Source organism: Rhinolophus hipposideros, assembly GCF_964194185.1.
Source record: "Rhinolophus hipposideros genome assembly, chromosome: 8".
In the NCBI taxonomy this organism is placed as follows: Eukaryota; Metazoa; Chordata; class Mammalia; order Chiroptera; family Rhinolophidae; genus Rhinolophus; species Rhinolophus hipposideros.
In genome coordinates, this window is record NC_138054.1 from 61,966,844 (window position 1) to 61,992,321 (window position 25,478).

The following is a 25,478-nucleotide window of genomic DNA, read 5'->3' on the forward strand; positions in this document are numbered from 1 at the left end:
TAGTCTTTCAGTCAGCTGGGCCTGGTGCTCTGTGCTCTGTGCCTGGGTTGGTGAATAAAGAGAAAGGGAAGAAGGGACACCAGGTGGAAGATATCCTGTGAGCAAGAACTTGGAGATTAGAATGACATTGACAGATGGTGGGGAAAGAGAGGGTATATTCTGATGCACTGCCTCAGTTTCCTCCATGGCCCATGGCTTCCTCTGAGGCCACACCCACATATTGGAGGCCATGGCGCAAGAACACCTGCCATCAGGTTAGAAGGACAACATGCTGGGTCTGGAAGAGCACGGGAGGAGGCAATGTGGAAGGAAGGATAGATAGCACAATGTTATGTTCATTTCCAGAAACCTTTACTGGGCACCTCGTCTGTTCCAGGCGTTGATAGAGGCCCTGTCCCTGAACTCAAGGAGCTCTCTGCCTAGTTCAAGAACACGTCAGTGATGCTGGCCCCCAGGTCATGTGGTTGGGGGTGGACACTGGGCCCAAAGCAGCTGAGAAATCTGTACAGTTCCAAGCCAGATAGCTCAACAAGCATCATTATGGGAGGAAGTCATGGTCCTGGAGTTGAAGTTTTAAGAAGGATGGAGGGGTTTGAGTTATGTCCTGACAAGTGGTAGTGCTGTGGATGGGAACATAGTGGTGGCAGCAGATCGTGGCTAACGAGGGCTCAGGCATTAGAAAAACCCAAGGTTAGGAGCTTCCTCTCATCTCGTGTGAAGTGGGCTGGACACAGCTCATGACAGTACCCATCACCTCATATAACGCCCCCCCCCAAAAAAAAATATTGTCAGCCAACCTTACAAATGAGGAAACAAGCTCAGAAAAGTTAAGTAACTTGGCCAAAGTCACACAGTGTCAGAACAGGGCCTGAAGCCAAGGTCAGCCTGAGCCCATACCCCGTGTCCTTTCTGCTACACCAGGCAGCTCAGCTGACCACCCATATCCACTTGCTGAACCAAATTCCCTGTATGTGCCAGTCCCAGGCTGCTGAAATGAGAGCAGAGCAGCAGCTGAGCTCTGCCCCACCTCCCAGGACCTCAGTGTCTGGAAGCTGAGGTTCAGCAAGGCAGAGCCACAGGAGTGATACCTGTGGGAGCGTGGCATTCTGGGGCTCTCATCCTGGCTCGGCCACTTTGCTAGCTGTGTAACTTGGCACATGTCTCTGGATCTTTTCACTCTTGCTTTCTTCATTTATAAAACCAGAAATACCAACACTCATCTCAAAGGGTTTTGGAGTTGATGAAAAAAATGTACAAAACATATAGCCACTGTAGGGACTTAATAAAGGTAAGTTGCCCACCTCACCTGGGCTGTGTGTGTTTCTATGAAGCCCACCTTGCTCCAAAAAGAACTGAAGGCAGCCTCTGTCTTGCCTTTACAGCTGCCCAACTTTATCAACACCACCCTCCCGCCACACGAGCAGGTGACAGCCCAGGAGATCGACAGCTACTTCCGCCAGGAACTCATCTACAAGAGGAATGAGCGGATGGGGAAGAGGGTCATGGCACTTCTACAGGAGAACAAAGACAAGATCTGCTTCTTTGCCTTCGGAGCAGGTTTGGGCCAGAGTGGAGAAGGGATTATTTAGAGTCATTAGAGGCTGAAGATTTGCTAAACCCTCTCCTGACCTCTACTTCATAAAGGGAAAAAGTGGGACCCAGAATGGGGCAGGAGAAGCCAGTGCTCAGCAGAGCGGGGACCCAAAATGGTTCTCCTGCTTCTAGGCGAGTTCTTTCATAATAGTCCCCATGGGCAGGAGGAGTGACGCCTGCCAAAGTCAGGACAACTTCTGTGGGTCCCTTCATACCCAGGAGGTCATGTTGAGAGCCTAGAACTGAACCAGCTCCCACTGCCCAACACAACCTTCAGCCCCACCCCCACCCTGACCCCAGCAGAGCCAGGGCCAGGCCTGTGAGGACCAGGTGACCTGGTGGGCAGAAGGCGGGCTCTGACACCCCACAGTCCTGGCTTCAGATCCTCGCCCAGCCCTTCCAGGCTGCATGACCTCAGCACAGTACCTTCTCAAAGGCTCAAGCCCCTCTTTTAGGATTTATAGCAATAACTAATTGATAGATTGAAAATATCTACCTTGGAGAACAGTTGTAGATATTAGTGATTTTATTTAAATAACCTGACATATAATAAGAACTCAACAATGGCGGCTACATTATTATGACCATCACCATGACAATTCATACAAGGTTTATCATCACAATGTGTACCATGAACTTGAGGCTTCTCCTGGGGGCTCTGGCCTCTTCGTGCTAAAGGAAGTCCAGATGTCCAGGAACAGGGTTTGCTCAGCATCTCTCCCTGATCTTTCCCTCTCTCTCTACCTCTTCTCCCAAACTCTTTCTTCCTTTCTCTATGGCTATCCCTGCTGATGACAGCCTTGCCCACAGTGGGACCAGAATATTGTATTTGCCTCCTATATTAGCTTTGGCTCCAGAATTATAACAAACATGCATTTTTTGCTCGTAGTACTATAATTTGGGTTGACTGAATTCACCTCCTGTTTTGTAGTAAGAATTAAGTGAGACCCGTGCTCAGCCTGGTGAGCACTCACAGACACTGTCCTCTCACCTCTCCCTTCTCTGGACCGGTTCCCACACACTGCCTGCCCCAGCTGGGCTGAGCTGGGTCAAGTCAAGCAGTCAGTACAACCTGGAAGGGTCCTGATTCCGTTAGGGGGCATGTCCACTGTTTGAGATCTGCCTTCCTCCCACCCCCTGCTCGTTGCCATTCGACCCCATAGACTTTAAGGGCAAGAGCCAGGGTTCATCGGTGTGTGCCTGTCTTCCTTCCTCTGTAGCCCTCAGTATGGGACTGCCTCTCACATGCAGAACCTCTGGGACAATCTCTTTAAGGCGACACCTACAGCTGGATGGAAAGAGCTCTGGGCTTACGTTGGAACTGTGCCACGGCCTGTTGTGTAACCTGTATAAACCCTTTCCCCTTTTGTAGCCTCAGTTTACTCATTTGAGCAAAAGGAGTCAGAACTCATTTGGGCCACCTATAATTCCAGGAGCTATTCAGATACAGGTTTTGGAGAATGGAGGGGTTCTGGGGGAGCCAGCAGGAGTGGGACCTTGACTAACTACATGGAGAGGGCAAGGCCACTCTTGAGCTGTAGGACACCTACTGGGGACCTGGCATGAGTCAGGACAGCTTTGGAGACTGTGCAGGGAAATTAGAACTCCCCAACACACCACACACCCTCTTACCATCCAGCTGCCTATGGGCATCTGGGTAGGGCATCCTGCTCTGGAATGGCCCCCAGCTGACCACAATGGGGGAGCCAGTCTGAGCTCAAGCAGACCCCAGGCTCCTCCCTGGGCCTAGGAAGAGCTGCTGGTGAACCCACCATTGAGGGAGACCATAAAGGATCCAGTGTTCCACATTCCCCATTTGAGTGGCAGGACCTCCCTGTTCCACCTGCCTCAGGGCCCAGGACCAAAGTCACCAGGGTAGCTAACACCCACTCTTTCCTGTGGGCAATGAAATAGGAGAGTGAAGAGATGAAAATCCCAGTAATGTGGGCAGCCCTGGACACTGACCTCCTTTCCTGAAACCCAAGTCTGTGGGGACACAAATGTCCACTCAGGCACCAGGCTACCATACGGGCACCATGCCCAACTCTAGTTTCTTCCCCATCTCTGAAATCCATCAGGTCCCTGGTCAGTCCTGTTAACAGACCAACAAGAAGACTCACACCCATATACTCTGTCCATCTCCACTGCCACTGCCCCATCCAAACCTTCATCAGCTCCAGCCTCCTCATCCCTTCCCCACCTCCACATGTTTCCCACAGTGTAGCCAGTGAATGATACTGGATCTGTCTCCCACCACCGCCTTGAGCTCTGGGAGGGCAGGCACCACTTACCCATCTCTGTGTCTTTAGTAGCACATAATAGGTTTTGAGCTTCGTGAGTGTGTGAAAGGATGAATGAGTGAAGGAATGAACAAATGAATGAATGTTGACCAGATCCTTCCATCCTGGTCTCCTCTGGGCCTGGTGAGCAGTCGTAAAGGCAGGGCAATGTGAGCCCCACATCAGCGCTCAGAGACGCACTCTCCAACAAAAACAAGTCTGGAGCCACATGCAGATCTTGTTGGCAGCTGCCACTTCTGGCTCAGCCATGCCTGGAACAAATGGCCCACTCAGCGCTGCAAATCTACCCTCAACCCGAGAATTTCAAATCTGGACGCAGCCTCCAAGCTCGAGCCCACCCATCTCATCATAGCCATGGGCAGAATGAGGTCCACAGAGGCCATGGCAAGTGAAGGACAAAGCCAAGACAGGACCCCGGCCGGAGAGCTATGATCCAGGGGCTTTTTCTTATGTGTAGGCAGGGAGCTAGCTGAACAGGCCTATGACAGTCAGTGTATTGTTATGGACCATATTCACACACAACCCATGGCAAGAGATGTCCACATTTGCCTCGTTTCATTCTTATGGCCATGTAAACCTCAGTCCCACATCTTGTGGCAGGTTGAGGATTTATGTACGGGGCCAGGCCAAACACTCTTCAGTGGGGTGCGACCTGCAGACACACCCTCTCCACTCCACACATCCCCGTCTGGGTGCCTCTGCAGTTCCATCTCAGGCCTTCCCAGACCATCGGGCATTGGGAACCTGAGTCAGACTGTCTCTTGTTACCCATTTTCTGTCCTGCCCTCAAAGAAGGCACAGGGCCACCAAGGCTGCAGGAGGGAGAGAGGGCCTATGCCACTGGAAGTTTGCCTGGCCATGCCCTGGGCGTGTGTCTGCTCATGCAAAGGTCTCTCAGGTCTAATTTCACTGGGTGGCTCTAGAAAATAGCTTAGGAAACAGAGGCATAATTATAAGCCACCCCAGCCAACCCAACCCGGCCTTGCCAGGTGTGTGAGCCAGGCCTCTGTTGAGGTTCTGCCACTCTGTGACAGACCAGCCTCAGAGGCCAGCTGAAGGCCCTGATGGCTCCATGGCTCTAAAATGCTGGAGAGGGGCCATGCAATGAAAGGAGAGAGAGAGAGAGAGAGAGAGAGAGAGAGAGAGAGAGAGAGAGAGAGAGAGGAGAGAGAGGGAGAGAGAATAAGAAAGAGAGAGAATGAGAAACAGGCTGGCCTCTACCTGTCTGGTCATTCTCCATACCCTTCTTTAGCCCAGCCCCACTCCAGAATCCCACCCTAGAGCCCATGAGCACAGACTGGGATTTCCAGTGCTGACGGCAGACTGACCTCGACTCTGTTCTGTTCTACAGGAAATTCGGGGCCAAGGGTCAGAGCTTTGGAGTCAGGACGCACTGCCACTGTCCTCTAAGACAGACTGGGAAAGCCATCTCACCTTCAAGGGCCTCAGACTCTTGTCTATAAAATAGGGATAATGCACCTGCCTCATTGGATTGTACGCTAGGTATGCTATTTTAGGTTACAGGGTTAAAACTCTCCACCAGGGTGGAGCGATCCTTATGAAAACAAACCCTTACTGTGTGCCAGCCACCGTTTCAGCCTCTTGGATCTTCACAGTAACACCACGAGATGGGTTATATTACACACATTTTCCAAATGAAAACCGAGGTCCAGAGAGGGTGAATGGCTTCCCCAAAGCAGTACAGGCAGACCTTTGACTTGAATCCTGGCCTCTTGGGTATGGGTTCTGGCCATTTCTCCTGCACATGGTACCCTTACAGTAAACTTCTAGAAATGTTGACGATTTTGTGGGAAGGTTGTCTTTTTAGCTGGTGCATCTCACAAAAGAATACTCTCCTAGTGTTTATGATGTTTCTGCAGTGAGGCGCTCTTTGGCTTCTTCTGGAGGTTATTCAGCCAGTTCAGGGGCAGTTGGGTTGCGGACATTCATAAAAGCTCTGAGCAAGCCTGAGGGACATCTCGGGGACTGGATAGAAGCCCTGCCTCTCTAAGAGGTAGCTGTGACCAGTGTGCAAACCGAAGTGCTGGAACGAATCAGGCCACTGCTGTGGAGGAATGAGCCAACCCAGGGGGAGGAGAGGCCTGATTCCCAACTGCCGGGACCATGCAAATGGACAAGCTGACCCTGAAGCACCCCCAAAGATCTTATGTGGGTTTTTGGATTTCCTTTGGTCTACAGATAATTGAGAAAAAAAAGTACAAGATGGGGGATTTTTATTAGCTAAATTTATACCATGTACTGCCTTATCTTTTAGTCTAAATCTCCTTTCTACTGTGTTTGAAGTTAGGCATCCTTTTAAAAATGATGGTGATACAAGGCAGATGGGGCTTTCAAAGCCCTTACTTGGCAAAATAAAAAGTTGGTGACTGTATTATTCCCCTACGCACTCACATTTTCTAAAGATAGGAGAGAATTGAGCGTGCTTAAGACATGATAGAAAGAATACAATAGAAGGAGGATGATACAGGAGAAAGAGTGGGAAAAGATTACTAGCCCAGGGTTTTAAGAAGGTAGGAAGGAGGGTGACCAGAGCTCAGGGAGGGGGTTTGCCTTGGGTAGAGATGGGCACCTCCTCACCTATACTTGAAGGGAAAGATGGAGGAGGCCAGCAGGCAGGTAATTTGGTGCTGGAAAGGCAAGAAATTTCTAAACTGATGGCTTCTAATAAGAGCTCTATTCTGTAAAGTAAAAGGTGAAGTCATCTGCAGAGAAAGAGGAGGAAGGTGGGAGGGTTTGCGGCTTGAAGAGAAGAGAACATTTGACATAAATGCAAGAGAGACTGGCCCCAAGAACTGACATGGACACAAAGTTAAATAGATTTCATCTCATGGGCCAACTTTGATTGAGTGGTAGTGGCTGTCTGGAGTGGGACAGTGTAAAGGATATTAAAACCACATCAGAGCTCAGCAGAAAAGAGGCCCTGATTGGTTGGAGATGTCTGCTGTGGACCAGAATTAGGGCACGTACCTGCCATATACGTGCTCTGTCTGCTAGGAACACAGATGATGATGACTGGCAATGAGGGCCCATGGTCCCAATATACAGGTTGTAGGATTTTCTACAGCAACACTGAATAGCGAGGGTGGAAATGTGGACGCTGCCCCCTAGACCTTCTCCTGATTTTATCCTAGCACCCTCTGCTCAGTGAGCACCCCACTGTGTGTGAACTACTCCGGGGCAGGCGCAAACCTTCTCAGAATTGCCAACACCTAGGAATGTTCGAGAAAGACATGCTGGACCAAAGCGCCCAAAATCAAGTTCATTCCGTTCAGACACATGGTATCTCCTGGACCCCAGGCCTCAGGGGATTTCAGTGCCAGGCACTAGAAAAAAATGACCGTTTTCTCCCTAGCTCCAGGGAGCTGGGGCTTTCTTAGGATGTGTTTACTTGCTCAACCACTTTGCAGCGTGGAACAGACTGAGTGATGTAGTGTCCCGACCCGCGGGACACTACACGAGGGACCCCAAAGCACCTAGAAGGGAGGAAAATGGGAGACACAAAGACCGGAGACAAGACAGGAGTTCTGATCACGTCTCTCTTTATTGCAGCTCAATCAGGGGTTATATACATTCTTTTGCTGGGTGGAGGGGCATTAACATAAGAAGGGTTGCTACAGGCTAGCAGTCTTAAGCCATCCGGACACCCCCTACAGAATGTGGGTGTTACCCAAGTAACTTCCTCTATCTCCTGCTTCTCAGTTATGTGATGGTGCCTTACAGGCACCCGCCCCCTACAATGTAGAAACTGGCAGAGCTGGGCTGGAGACATGAGCCAGACTCCAGGGGCGGCCAGGTAACCTCTAGGGCCTATTCACTTCTGAGAACCAGGGGTTATCGCACATTCTATAACCCTCACATGCTATAATCTGAATGTAATTCTGACTTCTGACATTTGACCCTAGCATGCCATTGTTTTGAGATTGTGTGGTTCAGATATCCCAACGTCTATCAGCAGACCATCCTAACGTTCTGGCATGGTTTGCTCCAATCCCTCTTGGATTCCTTGGGAGGAATGAAGAACTAAGAGCTTCCCGGACCTAGACCTATCTCCATGTAGGACTGCTGCCACTTGTCCCCACAAGAAGCACAAGTCGCGGCAGAAAGCACGATTTAAAGGGTTAAAAGACGGGCTGTGTGAGCACCAGAAACAGAGGACCTATAGCTATTCCCCCAATCGCCCTGAATAGCCAGTACACCCAGCTTCCAGGCCCGTGCCAGCCTCTCTCTTACCCTAGCTGAAGTGCCACAGACCCACAATCAGAAACACACCAGTGGGGCTGGGACACAGAAGTCCATTTGTGGTGAAGACCCAGGTTTGAGAGAAGTGACAGATCAAAGCCCAAGATACCAAACACCATTAGCATCTTTTATTTTGTTAAGCTTAAACCAACAACCACTTTATTTATTTGCTCATGAATCTGTGATTTGGGCAGGGCTCAAAGGAGCACCACTGGCGTCACCTGGGTCAGTGTGACCAAGCTGGAAGACCCACTTTCAGGGTCACATCTTTTTTATTAACAACAGCAGCAATTGCTCCCTGAAAATAGGCACCATCCTGCTTGAAGAACACCCAGACCATCAGCACATATGACCTCCAGGTCCTCAATTCCCCATAGAGGGAGACAAGATGGTATTTATTATTCCATTTGGCAGATGGGTCGATAGACATACAGATGGGAAGGGAAAGAATCTTAGAGCTAGAGAGAAATGATGGTTGCTACTGACTCAAGCATTCCTCCTGATGGCCATCCTCCCTGAAAAAGCCATCCAGCTGCTGCTTGGGCCCTCTGTTCTGCTGAGGTTGCCCTTCCTCTCTCCTGCCCAGGCCTTCCATTACCTCCTCTCTGGGCTCCCACAATCCCTCAGGATTCCCCTATCACAGCCTGGCTCATGCTGAGCACATTTGTCATCTCCCAATCTAGGCTGTCAACTCCCTACACAATGAGAAGTTTCTCAACATCCACTTGTTGAATGAATGAGTGAATGAATGAACCCACCCTAAGCCCCTTGAGTAGAAGTTCCCCCTGCTCTATGTTACACAGAGCAAAACCTCGACTGGAACCCACACCTGCTACCCCCACAGTGGGCGATCCAGGGGTTCAGCAACTTCATATCTGACCTTTGGAAGGTGAGACTGGATTGACAAATGAAAAACCCTCAGAACCAACTAGAAACAGAGTCCACGTTCTGTTGTTGGTCCAGCCATGCAGTCAGAGGCTGGAAGAGGAGGACATTTAGTACTAAGTTGGGGAGGTGGGTAGGGGGTGGTTAGGAAGGGAAGGCAGCAAGATGTTTAGGAGGGGATCGATGAGAAGGGAAAGAAAGTAGGGCAAGGTGAGAGTGAAGTCAAGGACATAAGGGTGGAAATATGCTGATGTTGTGGACCCTTCTTGCATTCTGAGACCTTCCATGGGCCTTCTCAGAACCCTTCCTCCCTCAGCTGCACAGAGAGGGCTTAGACTGGGTGAGGGCTAATATCCCTTCTTGCCCCAACATTTAGCAATTCCATGCATGCCTGACAGATGTGTGAGTGATGGCACTGAATGGAGGCAGGGTAAGTCAGAGAAAGCTTCCTGGAGAAGGTGAGACCGGTTGACATTTCCCTGATGAGGTCTAGCTGCTTCTGTTTCTGCTCATCATCCCATAGTCCCCGGGACAAGACTCACACCCCCTCCTTCCCCACCTTGTTCTCCACTCAGTGGCCTCCGGCACAGAAGAAGCCCCTTAGAGCTCATGATTGGGCACAGAAGAGCAGCCATGCCCGTGTAGGGCATTTTTAACCTTAGAAACAAGGGGCCCAGCAAATAGGCAACACAGGCCCAGCTGCTTTCTCCTCTCCCAGGCGAACGTCCATGGCCTGCCACACGCCCCACACTGGAGCACACTCCCCAGGCCACAGTGTCCAGAAGTGTTTCAGAATTTCCCACAGGGCTTCAAAGGACTCTGCTGCCCCACCATGTGCACACCGGGCAGCTGGCACTTGTGCAGCTCAGGGCCTAGTGCAGTGCCACCACGCTGTAAATGCGAGCTCTTACGGTGTTTGCATTTCAGGGTCCTGGCCCCTCCCAGCGCAGTCCTCCAAGGACAGGATCCGCACAAGAGAAAGCAGGGCCATCGGGGGAGGAGCAGAAGTGTTCCGTGACCTCTGAGGACACAGCTGGTACACTTGCAGGGAAACCCCAAAAGCAGGGTCTCCGTTCCAAGTGACAGTGAGGCTCAGGAGCAGGTGGGCCCCATCCCTGCCCACAGGTTGGCCAGCAGGGGTCTCTCCTGGGGTCGTAGGTGCTGTAATTCTAGAAAGAGAGCCTCTGGATGTGGTCGAGTGTTGCCGTGGCTGCAGTGAGCCCTGGACTGGGCACAGTACCCTGCAGGTCACAGAACCCATCCCAGACTGTCTCCGGGGCTCTCCCCACAGTGCCCTGTGCACACCTCAGTTCTTCTGCAGTCACTGACAGTCTGGAATCTTAGACCCCAAGAGGAAAGGGTACCACACCTGACCCATCTCAGGGTCCCCAAGACCTGGCACATGCCAAACGTGTGGGAAGCCCCAGTAAAGACTTGTGAAGAAGGCACTGCTGGCTCCAGCCCTCAAGGCACAGGCTGGTCAAAACCCCCAGCGTTTCTGTCCTCACCAAGGGGCAGGACGGGCCCAGAGAGGAGGCTTCCTCACCTCTAGACCAAATATTGATTGAAAGAGGATCTGGTCAAAAGGAAATGAAAAGCTCAAACCCTGGGGATTATAGAAGAATAGAGAGGGTTGGCTTTGAGGACGGGTGGGCTGAGAGGGCGGGCGGGAAAGTGGTTGTTGTACTTTTAAGAGGAAGTACACAAGTGGGAGAGGTCCTGATGGGGACCCCAATCTGAGCAACTGTCAGACAGGTGCTAGAGGCCCAGGAGCAGCTCTGGCCCCCAGCAAAAGCCTGCCTTATGCCCAGGGAGCCCCAGCCTGCACAGCTGCTTCCATGAAGTGCCCTTTAAACAGACACTCTGTGCATGGGCTTCGACAAATGCCAGCTCTGTCCTTTCTGCCTGTGTGACACCGGAACAGTTCTGCTGGCCTCAGTGGCACTCTTGCGAGATTAAGCGAGAAAATGAATCCAAGTGTTCGGTACCAACTCAGCGCTGGGAAAATGGTAGGTAGAGTTGCTTTTCTCGGTCTTCGTATCCATCGTTGCATCATGAAGGGCAGAGCTGAGCTGACCAGCTGAAGTCTTAGGGCTTCTTCTTTTCTAACATCCGGAGTTCTAGCAGCCTCTAGACAGGAGCAGACTGTAAAGGGGGCAGAATAGGGTTCCACGCAGACAGGCCCAGCTCCCTGTAGGGTGTCTGAATCCCCTCTGCAAAGGACTAACAAGTGTTCTTCGACCCTCTACTTACACACCTCCAAGGATGGGGCGCTCACTCTCTTACAGAACTGAACAATTGCCTAGGAGTGTGTTCTTTGAGCATAGCTGAAACCTGCCCCCGTAGCCTTATCCTGCCTTGATTTAGAATGCCACCATTCATACCTCCTGCCCCAACCCTTGCCATTGCCCACCTCTCCTTTCACTTTCTATTCCAACAACCCAGAACCACTATAGGTGGCCGGCACACACCAGGCCCTTTTTCCCTTTCATGCCCATGCACGAGCAATGTCCTATGTTGGAAAGACCTTTCCACTTCCCTTCCTCTGACTCACCTGAGACCCCTCCTCAATGATCCCCTAGTCTAGGTCCTGCTTCTTCCCCTTTAGCCACATAACCCCTGGTGTCCCTCCCTCACTGTGTGGCTCACGCTCCCCATCTCCCCTCCACCCTGTCATCTCCTAGGTGGGGACCATGTGTCTCAGCTCCTGGCACAAGACTGGGAGCAGGAGAATCTGTCCTCTGCTGAGGCCCCTGCCCTACCCTGGGCTGGTCCTCGGAGAAGGAGCAAGGAAGCTCAGCTCTGCCAGTTTCTCATGCTGACCCTCCTTGGGAGATGAAAATCCCCTCAGTACCCCCAGTTGTCTGTCCTTCCCCAGGTTCTCCTGGTCCCATCCAGCCTGCCCTCCTGTCACACTTCCTCATGAAAACAAACACCACTGTCGCTTGATATCCGGCCGCTGATCCTGGCCACTAGATTAGCATTTGAAAGTTTCCCTTGCATTAATTTCAGACGGAACATAAATATGGGTTTGGGATCCCTCTTCCAGGACGAGAAAACTGGAAACTCCGCGGACTCACTGGAGAGAAAACATGTGTGCTGGCCGAGGGGAGCCCATGTTACTTTGGAGCCTTTGTGGGAACATCTGGTCCTCTCCTTCTCCCCTCCTCCCGGCCCCCCAACACTGTCTTGAAATTACCCTGTTAATTGGTGGATTGTTCTTGCTGAGCACTCGCACACTTTCCCTCCAATCTGGTGAACCTTGGAAGGTACACATGTTTCTGACAATTTCCTGCTCCCAAAACATGAACTCAAGATCCCTCGCAGCCGCCAGTACTTCAGAGTGGGTGTGCAGGAATGTGCAGTGAGCAAGGACATCTCTGGATGGAAGTCCAGGCTTCGCCTCTTAACCAGCGCTGGGACCTGAGCAAGTCCCATCTCCTCACTGAGCTCCAGTTCCTGTATTTATAAACTGAGGGGACCTTGAAGGCATCTGTGAGAATGAAATGAAACAACATTGGAGAAGCCTCATGTACCCAGGAGGCTCACTAAGTAGGAATTTGTTTTCAGGTCATCAAGTGATGGAATCATAGAGGTGGGAGGACCCCTGAACCATGTGGGGAAACTGAGGCACAGCAGGCAAGGAAGCTGCCCAAGGTTACACAGCCAGGTGGCTTTTGAGCCAGATTTTCTGTCCTAATCCCAGGATAGGATTCTTCTCCCGGTTCCACCCTGTCTTTTCATGTCAGAAGGTAAATAGGAGCTGTTGGGCTGTGCCCAATGGCTGATGGGTAGGGGCTATGTGTAGCCTGTGCCCTGGCACAGACCTGCTTGTGCCCAAAAGAAGGGAGACCTTTTTCTCTGCACTAAAATATAGTGGATCAGTGCCCACTCTGAGCAGGATGCCTTCCCTGTTTGTATATGAATGCCCTTTAAGGGGCACTGGCTTGCGGGTCAGGGGAGGTAACACCATACCAGCCCCACCATTCTCAAGACCTATAATCTTCCTCCAGGCCCTGCTCCTCCTCCCCTTGCCTATCTCCCCTGCATCTTTGCCTGAGTCCCACCCATTCTGGCTACATGGACCCCTCTTCCAGGAAGCCTTTCCTGATGCCTCCACCATGCCCCTTGTCTCCATTTCTCCTCTCTTTCTCTTCTCTCCTCTTTCACTTTTTCTCTCCATCTTTGTCTGTTTGTAGGTATTTCTTTGCCACATCCTTGTCTCTTTCTATCTCTTTCTCTATCTTGGTGTCTTTCCCTTTCCTTCTCTCCCTACCATTTATTGCCTGTGTTCGGGCTCCTCTCTCCTCTCCACTGTCTTTCTCCTCTCTATTTCCTTGTGTCCTGAGCTCTCTTGCTCTCCCTAGCTTTCCATGTGAGTATCTCTCTCCTCTCTCTGCCTTCCCGTGAGTCTCCCACACTCTTTGTCTCTGTGGCTCTGTGTGCCCCACACCCCACTGTCCTCCCTCGCTTTCCTCCTCTCCTTCTCCACGCAGCCTCAGCAGATGAAATGGAACGTGCCTTCCTGCAGAGAGCTGGCCAGAGCACAGCTGTCAGTGCTGGAAGGAGCTGCTGATCAGTGGCCAGGAGACCCTGGGAGCCTGAGCGAGCCACGCAGGCTAAGCCCCAACACCGTGGGGCCCCTTTGGAAACTTTCCATACCTTCCTGCAGGTTCCAGATGGGTGTGGTGCTTGTTTCAGGATTTCTGATCTTGGAGGCAAGCCTAAGCCCTGTCTGCCAGCCCTGGGGGACAGCATGCGCTGGGCCCTGAGTCAGGGACAGGTCCAAAGCCAAGCTCCTGGGATTGGTGAAATCTGCAGGAGCGTCACCAAGGGGCCAGGCTGGGCTATGAAGGGAGGGGATCCGTGAGCTCAGGTCTCCTGAGGATAGGATGAGATCATGGAAAAGATATGGAGTACACAGTTTTTGTCACTCACTCATTCAACAAACCATCATGAAGCCACCACCATGGACCAGAGCTGGGCTTAGCCCTGGGTCAACAATGAATCAGGCAGGACCTCTGCCTTTGCAAAGCTCACTGTCTCCTCTCAAGCAACTGGGTGGGAACATGCTCTGACGGAGGTGGCTCTTGGGTGTGGAAAGGTCATTCCTGCTCCAGTGAGGAGGGTGAACTGGAGAGGATAAGGAGGACAGTGTCTGCAGTGATGCCAGCAGAAGGTGATGGTGACCTGGAGTAGAGCTAAGCATGGTTAGGAGGAAAAATCAGAAGGACTCTGGTACTGACTGGATGAGGATGAGGAGGGAGAGGAGGGGTCAAGACAGGGCCCATCGGACTTGGAGAGCAGAGCTCAGGTGGGGTACATCCTAGGAGGGGAGGCTGAGTTGAGTCCAACAAGCAGTTGGACAAACGGGTCTGGGCGAGGGCTGCAGTTCCAGAGTGATTAGCATTGTACGGTAATTGAAACCATATGCATGGATGATTTGCCCACAGACTGAGTACAGTGAGAAGCAAAGAGGGCTATGGACAGGGTTCCTGGGAATCCCCACATTTTGGGGGGCAGGAGAAAGAGGACCCCAAGAGAATAGATGGAGCAGTGAGGAGAGGATGAACCAGGACAGAATGGTGTCACGGAGTCCTGTGAAACCAAGCCCCAAAGAGGGAGATGGGGTTGGGGGTGATGGGAACGTGGGCTCAGGAGTGAATGGCTTGTACTGGACAGTCCTGGGACACGGTCTGCATGGGAAGGGCGCCTCCTAGAGGTGTTCAAGGAGCAGCCTCATACAGGGGAGGGGCAGGAGGGACACTGTTCTCCCAGACCTGGAAGGAAGCAGGTGAAGGAAGGTGTGGCTTAGAGAAGGAGGGGATGGCAGTTGGAAAACATCTTTTTGTGATTGCTTCCCATTTCTCAAAGCATCTAAAGTCTTCTGTTTAGGGTCTTAATCTGCACAATAAGGGCCTGGAACAGCTGAGGGGAAGAGAATGGATGGGGTGCTGACCGGACACTGAGACCTTGCCGGGAAGTGCTCAGAATCCAGCCAGCATCCTGTAAGGCCTGGCTCCTCCAAATGCCCCCTCCGCCAGCTCCAGGAATGCTCGTGTTGGAGCAGCTGCAAGATCTTCAGTAAATATTTACTGCTGCTCCTGTGCAGCCTGAGGAGGGCCGTTTTCCCTGGCAGCTCTCAAAATCCTCTGGGCGGACCACTGTTGGGCCTAGAAGCCCTCGTCTTTAAACGGGTCTCCATGGAGGCAGGGAAGGAATTGGCTTTGCTGCCAGGAGTGGATTCCAAGAGCTGCTGGCAAGCCTGTGCACTGAGGCCGCCACACCCAGTCCCCTTCCAGCCCAGTCATGCTGGGAGGCAAGCAAGAGTGGGGATGACTCCGTGGTCCCAGTCAGGGACCAGCTTAGCCCATCAGTCGGCAGTGCATGCTGGGCTTTTCCAAAGAACGTTCGCTCCTCCTGCCTCATTAGGGTTTTACAGCTGCCCAGGGTTGTGGGCCAAAGGGAGGCATGCCCTTGTGACACACAGGAAAGCTGAAGCTGGGCAGAGAAGCCATTTGCTGAGGATCCGTAGAGACTCACAGCCTTGGCAAAAATCTGGGTCTTCTGCCTGCAACAGCACTGGGTCAGGGCTGGAGCCTGAGAGCCTGTCATACCTGCATTGTCCGTGTGTCCTCTACAACTGGCTTCCCGGAAGTGCCTCACTTCTCTCCTAGTCTATTCACATGCCATTCCTCCTGCCTGGAACACCTTCCCTTCGGTGCCACTGCACTCCCATCCCCACCTAGCTAACGCTTATCCCATCCTTCAGCTAGTGATACCTCATCCAGGAAGTCTGTCCTGATCCCAAGATAGATTAGATGTCTCCTGTGTGTTTCCTTCCACATAGTATTAGTGCCTGGATCTAAAGAACATGATCCTCGAAACTGTGAGTGCCTGGAACGGACCCCTACCTGTTCGTCACTGTCCAGCACTAGGTCTGCACTACTCTGTGTTTGTCAGATGAGTGAAATGGATAGGTGGAGAAAGAGGGAGAGAGGGACCGAGGAAAGGAGAACACATTTTCATAAGGGTCTCCGGAAGCAAACAAAGCCTTCCCCATGGAATCTGAGAGCTAGGGGAGCCTGTAGGTATCCTGCAGCCACTCCGTTCCCTGTACATAGAGAGAAACAGGGCACATGAGTGTTGTGGGTTTGACAAAGGTCTCAGAGTGAGTATGGTAGGTCCTGCACTAAAATGCATCTCACATTCCCAGCCCAACGATGTTATGCAATGAGCCTGAAGTGGATTTCAGGGACTATGGCAGGCCTGGAAGAGAAAGACTGCTGGGTGGGAAACATGCTGGGAGTGGTGAAACCAGCCTGGGGTGTGCAGGGTGACGGGGGGCGGTCTGCGGGCTTCACCCTCTGCTGCAGCCACTGCACGGTCCCAGGCTGGCTTCCTCTGTGCCGGAGCCTCTCCATTTCCCGACAGCCTGTCCACTCTCTGTTCTCAGACCTCCCGGGGGCTGTCAACATCCTGACCTTCCAACTTCCCACCTGTCACCACCCGTCACAGGCAATTAGAATAGCAGTACAGGGATTTCCCTCAGGTTCTGGGATAAATGGTGAGCAGACGGGAACTGCCCGTGGGAATGGGCCACAGGGTAGACACACAGGTGAGGAGGGCGCCAGGGGGCACTGCCCCTCTGTCCATACTGACCAGGTGGGGGGACTGAGGCCCAGGGAGCAGGAAGGGCCTGCCCGAGTGCTGACGCCCAGCAGTGACTGTCTCCATAGTCACGTGGCCTCCTGGGGATCCTTTCTCAGCTTCCTAACTGGGACCCTTCACTGTGTCCTCAGACCTCCAGCCTGCATCCCGCCGAAGGAGGGTGATTCCCGCTCTCATCAGGGCTGTGGGCTAAATGATTTGTACCTATTCGCACAGTGTCTAGCACAGAGTTGGCCACAGAGCAAGTGCATCATAAAGGTACCCCCCACTGATGGAGTGCTAAAGGCTATCCCTCCCTGGACAGTCTGGAGCTGGGGCACAGTAATGCTACAGGAAACACAGCCTTCGCTGTAAGCCGGCCACTGTGCCCATAGTCCTCATGGCCACCCTGGAAGTTGCTGTTACAATCATTCACACTGCACAGATGGGGAAACTGAGGCCCAGGACAGTATAACCAGTGAGCAACAGAGCCAGGATTTGGACTCAGGAAATCTTCCCGCTACATCATCCTGCCTCTCAGGGAGTCTGGGGACTCAACTTTGGTATAGGTCACTGGCCTGAGGCTGTCCCCAGTTGCTGGTGTCCTGGCATGTGGCCAAGCCTACTTTGTCTCTTGTGTTCCAGGTCACTTTCTGGGGAACAATACAGTCATTGACGTCCTTCGGCAGGCAGGGCTGGAGGTGGAACACACACCTGCAGGACAGACTATCCACAGGTAAGGAACCCAATGTCTGCAGGGCGTAGGACTGGCTGGCCTGCTGCTGCCGGTCTACAGACCCTGCCTGACCATGGGCCGTGCCTTACGATGGTGTATGCCTGACCACAGGCCATGCCTCACCACGGGCTGCATGCCTGACCACGGGCCATGCCTGACCACGGGCCATGCCTGACCACGGGCCATGCCTGACCACGGGCTGCATGCCTGACCACGGGCCATGCCTGACCACGGGCTATGCCTGACCACGGGCCATGCCTGACCATGGGCTACATGCCTGACCACTGGCCATGCCCGACCACAGGCCATGCCTGACCATGGGCTACATGCCTGACCACAGGCCATGCCTGACCACGGGCTGCATGCCTGACCACAGGCCATACCTGACCACAGGCTGCATGCCTGACCATGGGCCATGCCTGACCACGGGCTGCATGCCTGACCATGGGCCATGCCTGACCACGGACTGCATGCCTGACCATGGGCCATGCCTGACCACGGGCTGCATGCCTGACCATGGGCCATGCCTGACCACAGCCCATGCCTGACCATGGGCCATGCCTGACCACGGGCTGCATGCCTGACCATGGGCCACGCCTGACCACGGGCTGCATGCCTGACCATGGGCCATGCCTGACCACGGACTGCATGCCTGACCATGGGCCATGCCTGACCACGGACTGCATGCCTGACCATGGGCCATGCCTGACCACGGGCTGCATGCCTGACCATGGGCCATGCCTGACCACAGGCCATGCCTGACCATGGGCCACGCCTGACCATGGGCTGCATGCCTGACCATGGGCCATGCCTGACCACGGACTGCATGCCTGACCATGGGCCATGCCTGACCACTGGCCATGCCTGACCACGTGCCATGCCTGACCACGGACTGCATGCCTGACCATGGGCCATGCCTGACCACGGGCTGCATGCCTGACCACGTGCCATGCCTGACCACGGACTGCATGCCTGACCATGGGCCATGCCTGACCACTGGCCATGCCTGACCACGTGCCATGCCTGACCACGGACTGCATGCCTGACCATGGGCCATGCCTGACCACGGGCTGCATGCCTGACCACGTGCCATGCCTGACCACGGACTGCATGCCTGACCATGGGCCATGCCTGACCACGGGCCATGCCTGACCACGGGCCATGCCTGACCACGGGCTGCATGCCTGACCACGGGCCATGCCTGACCACTGGCCATGCCTGACCACAGGCTGCATGCCTGACCACGGGCCATGCCTGACCATGGGCCATGCCTGACCACGGGCTGCATGCCTGACCACGGGCCATGCCTGACCACTGGCCATGCCTGACCACAGGCTGCATGCCTGACCACGGGCCATGCCTGACCACGGGCTGCATGCCTGACCACGGGCCATGCCTGACCACGGGCCATGCCTGACCATGGGCTGCATGCCTGACCACGGGCTGCATGCCTGACCATGGGCTGCATGCCTGACCATGGGCCATGCCTGACCACGGGCTGCATGCCTGACCACGGGCCATGCCTGACCACTGGCCATGCCTGACCACAGGCTGCATGCCCGGCTGCACTCTACCTTCCTGCTCAGGCCTGAAGGGAAAGTTGTGAAGAAGCCTCTGGTGGGATGGGACCTCATAGGGACCAACCTTGACCAGGCGCTCAGGAACAAAGGGACTGGACTAGAAGTGGGGAAATGGGGGCGGAGGCTGGTGTGCAGGCTTGGCCAGAAGTATGGGTGGGAGGCTGGGCAGTGGTGGTGGGAATGGGAGGAGAGTTAAGTTTTGAGAGATGTTCAGGATCTGGAAGTTGTTGATCGGGTAGTGGAAGGACGCTGTAGGACTCCTGGGTGGCTGCCTAACAGACACAGGGGATTCTGGGGCCCTGAATTGAGATGGGGGTGTGGTCAGAACACGCAGTGGCTTAGCCTCCTTCCTGTGTCCCAGACCACCCCCTCCTGGCCCTCGCCTTCCTCTAACCACACCTTGCCGCCTCTTAGCTGTGCCCCCACCGCTGACTCTCCTGTCAGAGCAAAGAGCCACACAGTGGCCATCCTGTCATCCTGTGGGAGTTTCCTGTCCCCCAGGCCAGGCATAATGCAGTGTCTGGGCAGCACCGGGGTTCAATCACAGGATCCTCAAACTCAGGGGTTCCATGCGGCCTGCGCTCCAGCCAACCTTTAGGCAAGAGCAAGAACCTTTCTCACCACCCCACAAGGACGACCAGTGTGACTTCTTTGGACCCCGTCCCTGACATTACAGGATCCAGAGTCTAAAAGAAGCTTGAATAAGCATAGCTAATACATGCTGACTGGTCACTGTGCACTGGGCTCTAAGTGCTTTTAATTCATGCGTCCTCATGACAACCTCCTGAGGTAGGAACTATGAGTATCCTCATCTGAAAATTGAGGAACCTGAAGCCCAGAGAGGTGAAGTCAGTTGCAGAAGGACACACACTCTTGCAAATGGCAGTCTAGGTCTTCCCTAAGCTCCTAACTACTCCCTGTACCCCCTCTGGTGGTTGGAGTGGGCTCAGGGGTGGGAGAGCTCAGAAATGGCAGAGGCCTGCTCTTCACTATGCAGAAATGAGGCCTGGGCCACCCAGGGCATTGAGCCTCTGGTCTCCACACTCGGGGAAATTGTTCCTCCTGTCTCCATGGGGGAACTTACAAACTCCCTCAAGCTGGACTCCTCCCTCTTCTCATCTTCTGAGCCAACCTGACAATACTCCTCTTCCTGAATATTTGAGCGCAGTACAAATCAGATTGTACTGGGCCTGGGCAGGCATATGTTTGAGGGGCAAGGGATACAAGGTAAGGTAGCCTTGGAGATAAGGCATTCCACAAGCTCCTCTTCACAGCCCCCGAGGACTTTCACCTTGAGCTCATTGTGTCTGTCCATGGCAGAGGCAGGGGGTGGGGGGCAGGTAGGCTAGATAGGCTGCCTCAGCTCCTATTCATCTCGAGCCCAGGCATTAGAGAACTGTCCTCCCAATCCTCCCACTTCTCCCCTCCAGGCCCTGCTCCAAGAGCTCTCAGCCTGAGTCTCCAAGTGCAGGCTGAAATCCTGCAGGGGGGAGGGTGAAGGAGCGGGGATGCCGAGGAGGCCCCAACAATAAAAGCCATCATCGGCCACAGGTGCTTCCTGGATCCATCTTTTTGTCTGCCTGTTTTGAATTATCTCCCCAGCAGCTGCGGCATCTCCTGGACCCTGGGAATCTGGGGTTGCTGTGGGGGCTGGGACCGATAGGCTGAGCTGATGGCCTTCTCTCCTGCAAGGAGAGAGAAGCCCCTCACTCATCATGCAAGCAGGAGTGAAATGGGGAGACAGGCTGCTCATTTCCTGGGGTGCTGCCTTTGCAGTTCCCGAAACCATGGCCAACCTTCTCCCAGGGATGGATGACCCCAAAAAGAATTCCATTTGGGCCACAGAGAGGAGAGAATAAAAGACAGAGGATCAGAGGATGTTCCCACCCTAATGGGTGTCTGCGTATGGGATGTCAATTACACACACGCGCGTACACACACACACACACACACACACACACACACACACACCTGATCAATGCTTTAGCGCCTGCTACAGCCAAGTCCATTTGCTTATTGGCCAACATTACAGAGAGGCCTGTTATGTGCCAGGCATTTCATCCGTCCTCATGACAACCCTATGAAGTAAGTAGCATTGCTAGTCCTGTTTTACAGCTAACTGCTACTGAGACAATGTCGTCACCTGCCCTTCGTCACACAGCCTATTAGTTGCAGAGTCAGGATGAGAACCCATGTCTGTCTACCACCAGATCAAACGCTAATCTGCTTAACAATGTCCTGCCTCCCTGAAAAGGCACTCAGTAAATATGTGTTGGAGGCGTGAATGGATGGTTGAATGAATGATACAAGCAACAATGTTAATATTTAATACTATTTAATTAATAATATTAATTACTAAAATATTTCAGCTGCTTGCTATTTGCCAGGCACTATTCTAAATGCTTTGCCTGTGTTATCTTACATAACCCTCATGATGCTCCTATGGGGTCTGTGTTGTAATATCCCTGTTTTATAGAGTCAAGATTGAGGCACAGCAAAGCTACATAACTCACCCAAATTCCCTCAACCAGAGCTTGTTGGTTGAGTGAGACCCAGAACCAGAGACGTGCCCATGGCTCACTCCCTCATCTCCTACTGGTCTGGGCTCCAACGTCACTTGGCAGTGATCCTTCCCTGTCCAGAACCACACCGCACCTCTCTCTCTCTGTCTCTGCTTTATTTGTCTCCCCAGCAGTCATCACCATCTGACATCCTGTATGTCTTACTCTCCATCTGCTGCTTCAGAATATGAACTCTAAGAGGACAGGGACTTTGTTTTGGTCACTGCTTTTGCCCCATTCCTAGAAAAGTGCTTGATGCAAGGTAGACGCTCAATATTTATTGAATCAATAAATGAAAGAATGAGTCAAAGCTCCCCCTCTCCATGCCAGACAATGGTTTTCCTGGATTATTCTCTCTGGGCCCAGCAGGGGCCCTCTGGCATCTTTTCCTGCCATGACCACTTTCCCAATGAATTGCATCCCATCACATGTGAATGACATACTTCAACACATGTACCTCATGTGTTCTTGCCCTTTCCAGCCCTGCCGCACGGAGCCCTGCGCCTCCACCCGAGGAGACCTCGGCGAGCCCAGCCCTCGTGACCCTAGCTGCTGCCATCCCCGCAGTGCCCTCGGTGACCCCTACCACCCCGCCTGAGGAAGAAGACCCAGCCCTGTCCCCACACCTCCTGCTCCCTGACAGCCTCAGCCAGCTGGAGGAGTTTGGGCGGCAGAAGAAGTGGCACAAGAGGCAGAACAAACACCAGCGACCACGGCAGTTCAATGACCTCTGGGTCCGCATCGAGGACAGGTGAGCTGGCGAGGGCAGGTCTGCTGGGAGCGGGCATCTCTCCCAGGCAGCCTCCCTCAGGCCCAGCCCGGGCCGGGCACACTCTGTCATAAGGAAGCATGGTATGTGGGGGCCCCAGCAGAAACCTCAGGCTGGCTTGTCCCCATTCGCAAAGGATCCCCTGTTCGTCCTTCAGGGTTTATAGAGCACGTTCACACTTATTTTTCATTTTTATTCTCAAAATGAGAGCAGATACAATTTTCTCCATTTTGAAGGTGAGGGAATAGAAGTTTCCTTCAGGTGCAGTGGACAAAAGTCTGCTTTGCGCTTAGTGTCCTGGGGTGCACCTGGAGTGCAAAGCAGGCTCCATTTGTCCCACAAGCCAGAAGGTGAGACCAGGAGAAAATGGGACGGGCTGGCTGTATCAAAAGGCTGTGAGCTCCCTGTGCCTGGAAGGTCTGAATGGCCAACACCCTGGGAGGGAGACTGCAGAGGAAATCCCATTGTGCAGGACAGAGATGGCCGAGGGTGCCTGATGCCCTAATGTTGTGGCCTCGGTCTCAGCAGGGGATGGGGAATTCATGATAAACCTTGTTGAAAATGGGCAAGTGCAGAAATCATCCTGCTGTACTGACACCTTCCTGTCCTCTGCCTATGTGGCCCTTCCACCACCCTATTCCAGCCCCTCAGCCTGTCTGTCACCAAAGCTCCTGTGGTGATCAGAATGTCATCTTCCAACCTCCGCCTGCAGGCTCTGTACAGAGCAGTTTCCCTAGAGTCCACTTTTGGGCAAGAATGTCCATATTTGGTAAACAACATCACCAGAGCACCTGGGACGTCCCGGGGAATGACCATTAGTGAAGGGCAGAGTCCTACCCACCATGACAGCCCAGCCCTGGACATCATGCCCCAGCGGTGGGAGTCTCCATCTGGACCCTAAATATCGTCATCCAGCCTTTCCTCAGCATCCCCAGAAAGAATCACCTGGGCACTTGTTAAACCAGTTCCCAGGCCCCACCACAGGTCTCGTGAACCAACACCTGCAGGGGCCTAGAGAGCCGTGTGGTGAATATGCACTGGAGGTTCTTCTGCGCAGCTTTGGAAAATGCAGGCCTAACTCTGCGTTTACAGATGTTGAACCAAGGCCTGGGCTGGGGGGCTCGGCTGGGGTCACTCAGGACTCCGGGGCTGCCTCTGACGCTATCCACTACATGACCCTCCTGCAGCCAGGTCTCTGAGTCAGCCACAGGAAGTTGACATAGTCCAGTCCACACTCGCAAAGTACGGAGTGTGCATTGTCTTAAAAAGATTTCCAGCAAGTGGGAGTCGAGTCCATTGCCCCTGGGACTGAGTGTTGGCTCAAAGTGCCTGCCTTGGGTTCCTGGGAAATGCACTTCTGCAGAGCCTTCACCAGCCCGGCCTGCCCAAGGCAGAAGCACTGCTGCAGCTGTATTGGCTGCGACACAGTTGGCTTCAGGGCCCAGCATGGCCTTCCCCTTCAAACCTGGAGCGAGGGCATAGAATTCCCCAGCCACTTCAGGCCTGGCGAGGCCTGCAGGCTGTCCGGAAGGTGCTGGCAGCCCATAACAGCTCTGATCGAGCAGGTCACTCCCTGATCAGTCCTCTGGGCAACCACGAGAGACCTGCCAGCGGCAGGTCCAGCCCGTGAGATGACAAGAGGCTGTGCTGTCAGCTCCAACAACAGAACCCCAGCCCCTAACCATGTCTGAAAGGTAAATTTGGGCAAATGACTCCAAAACAGTTTCCTTTCTACAACACGTAGCTCTGAAACACAGAGGCTGGTTTCAGGAGAAGAAAACAGCTTTTCTTTGGCAAGAGGGAGCCATTCTCCATCCCAACAGGTAAATTGTGGTTGGGTAACTTTCTCCCATCTGGTTGGGTTGGAGAAGGAAGTTTCCACCAACAGGCGGCCTATTTGTGAAAAGTTTCCTCACCACTTATGGGACACGTGCCCTGAGCTCCGTAAAAGGCCTGGGTGAAGGGCACAGCTTCTGTCACTCCCGGGTCTTACCCCATCCTCTTCCACTTCTCTCAAGGGGGAGCCTGGGGGCCCTCCAAACCATTTTCCTTGGAGCTTTAATTCCATTCAGAGTTTTCTCATTTTTTTGCCCCTAAATCCCAGTGGAGCCATCCCCTTCTCTCCATCCTCTCTCCCCAGCTCATCTTCCACCAGGGATTCTACAGCAGGGTCCTGACAGGTCTCCTGGCCCTGGCATGTCTCCCCTCCTCCGCCCGAGATTCTTTGTCGCTCCCTGCCACTATCTGTTGCCTTCTTTCCCTCCTCACTCACTCCTTCTCCTCCCCCAGATACTGCAGGCCTCGTCCTTGCCAAGCTTTGTGCCCAGCACCCTCCCCACCTTATACTGGCCTCTCTCTCTCCTGGGGTGGGTGCCCGTGAACATTTGTTGAGCTCCTGCTCTGTGCCAGGCACTTACACCCACCACATCCCCAGTCTTATCAGGATCCTGGAAGTAGGCCTTATTTGAAAAACAAGAAAACTGAGGCTCAGCAAGGTCAGGTAACTTGCCCAAGACCATGCAATAAGTCAAATGTGGAGTCAGAACCCACACCCAGGTCTGTCTAATGCTAAGGGTCACAGTCGTCCACCCACCACTCAAAGGCCCCTGCCACTCTCACCTGGCGAGCGTCTCCTCCATCCTCACCAGGCTGAGGTCTCCCTTCCTGCCACAGCTTTTCCTGCTCTCTCCTCCCCTGCATTCCCACAGACACTCGTGAGTTTCATGTCCTGGCACAGTCACACAGACCGCAATTCCTCGCTTGTGTTTCAAGGCTGAGAGCTGTGTTGGTCTTCTGTGGGTCACCGGAGGCATCGCTGAGGAAGGAAGGAGAGAGCCAGAGTGGAGGCTGCAAGTGCCTGGCCAGAACACCACCTGGAGCAGGCTGGCCTCCCCTCGCCCCTCATTACCCGAGATGTAAACACATGGGAGGAAGTTTAGAGAAGCAGCAGCCCCATGGCAGGATGATTTATGGGGACCCATGAAAAGGGCCAAGCCTGTGTCCGCAGATGGCTGCACAGTGGTGGTCGAGTGCTCCCAGGAACCCCCACATCTGAGAGCCAGGAGGAGGCAGCAGGGCAGGGACCATTCCCACGCTGGCCATGTGCAGGGCACCGCCCCAGTGAGGTTGGACCTGTGACAATCC

General features: G+C 53.5%; 1 protein-coding gene across 1 annotated transcript in view; it reads left to right on the forward strand.

Moving 5' to 3' along the window:
- TRABD2B (TraB domain containing 2B) overlaps positions 1–25,478 on the forward strand; it is a 217,195-nt gene that overhangs the window by 181,153 nt on the left and 10,564 nt on the right. The window contains exons 4-6 of the mRNA XM_081054907.1: positions 1,383–1,557; positions 17,334–17,424; positions 22,047–22,316. Coding sequence (XP_080911033.1) covers positions 1,383–1,557; positions 17,334–17,424; positions 22,047–22,316 — 536 coding nt within the window. The remainder of the gene's footprint in view (positions 1–1,382; positions 1,558–17,333; positions 17,425–22,046; positions 22,317–25,478) is intronic.